The sequence below is a fragment of the Mesitornis unicolor genome, unplaced genomic scaffold, assembly GCF_000695765.1.
Source record: "Mesitornis unicolor isolate BGI_N332 unplaced genomic scaffold, ASM69576v1 scaffold32342, whole genome shotgun sequence".
Lineage (NCBI taxonomy): Eukaryota > Metazoa > Chordata > Aves > Mesitornithiformes > Mesitornithidae > Mesitornis > Mesitornis unicolor.
Window position 1 is genome coordinate 15,922 of NW_010170530.1, and position 1,079 is coordinate 17,000.

The 1,079-nt window shown below is 60.7% G+C and overlaps 2 protein-coding genes across 2 annotated transcripts in view; one reads left to right on the forward strand and one right to left on the reverse strand.

Moving 5' to 3' along the window:
- NDOR1 (NADPH dependent diflavin oxidoreductase 1) overlaps positions 1-228 on the reverse strand; it is a 14,177-nt gene extending 13,949 nt beyond the window's left edge. Inside the window, 1 exon segment of the mRNA XM_010179719.1 lies at positions 199-228. Within this exon segment, the coding sequence (XP_010178021.1) occupies positions 199-228 (30 nt within the window).
- Positions 229-243: 15 nt separating this feature from the next.
- TMEM203 (transmembrane protein 203) lies at positions 244-654 on the forward strand. The gene has a single exon (XM_010179718.1). It carries the CDS (start codon positions 244-246, stop codon positions 652-654), a length of 411 nt encoding a protein of 136 aa, XP_010178020.1.
- The last annotated feature ends 425 nt before the right edge of the window (positions 655-1,079 follow it).

The window sequence follows — 1,079 nt, forward strand, 5'->3', positions numbered from 1 at the left end:
GCCTCCGTTCCGCCATCTGTGAGAGGCGAAACCAGCGAAACCCTCTCCGAGAGCGGCCGGAGGCGGGGGACGGGGACAGGGACTCGGGGAACGGCGCAGCCCCCGCCTCCGGCCTCTCCACGGGCCTCCCTCATTTGTCGCTTCCGCTGACATCACCAGCAGGCGACGCGCCGCCGTGAAACGTCACCAGGCTGCGACTCTATCGCCGGTCGCCTCCGGGGCGCCCATGTCGCCGCCGCGACGATGCTGTTCTCCCTGCGGGAGCTGGTGCAGTGGTTGGGCTTCGCCACCTTCGAGCTGTTCCTGCAGGGCCTGGCGCTGCTGGCCTTCTCCGTGCTGCTGGTGCTGAAGGTGGACGGGCAGGCCCCGGCGCTCTCCTGGTGGGTCGTCTTCGTCCCGTTCTTCGCCGCCGATGGCCTCAGCACCTACTTCACCACCATCGTCTCGGTGCGGTTGTTCCAAGACGGGGAGAAGCGCCTGGCCGTGCTGCGGCTCTTCTGGATCCTCACCATCCTCAGCCTCAAGTTCGTCTTCGAGATGTTGCTGTGCCAGAAGCTGGTGGAGCACACCCGGGAGCTGTGGTACGGGCTCATCATGTCTCCTGTCTTCATCCTCCTCCAGCTGCTCATGATCCGAGCCTGCCGGGTGAACTGACAGCTCTCCTGGGGACGTGCCCGGCTCGGCAGGGAGCCCCGGACTCGTTGGGCTTCTCCCCATCTTTATTCCTGGACAGGGTGGTAGGGGCAGGTCACACAGGGACCTGCGTGAGCAAGGGGCTGTCATTGAGCCCGCTGCGGTGTTGTGTAGCCTCACGTTTCTTCGAAAGATCCTTTTGTGCCGCATCCTCCTTTCAGTTCGCTCAGCTCTTGGTGTCAGTCTGAAAGCATCCTGCCGTGCAAGCGCTGTTTGATATGCCGGTTATTGTGCTTTAGAATAAAAATGCATGGAAGGATGTTTTATTTATAACAATCTTTTTCCCTAGAAAACATTTGTAGGTTAAACTGCTGCACGGAGAGCAGGAATTACAGGGGGGTTGTTTGGTTGCTGTAGATACCCCCATACACCCCAGACCTCTGCAG

Bases quoted from the DNA above. Each gene is read 5' to 3' on its own strand.
- TMEM203 (XM_010179718.1), top strand. From the start codon at position 244: ATGCTGTTCTCCCTGCGGGAGCTGGTGCAGTGGTTGGGCTTCGCCACC.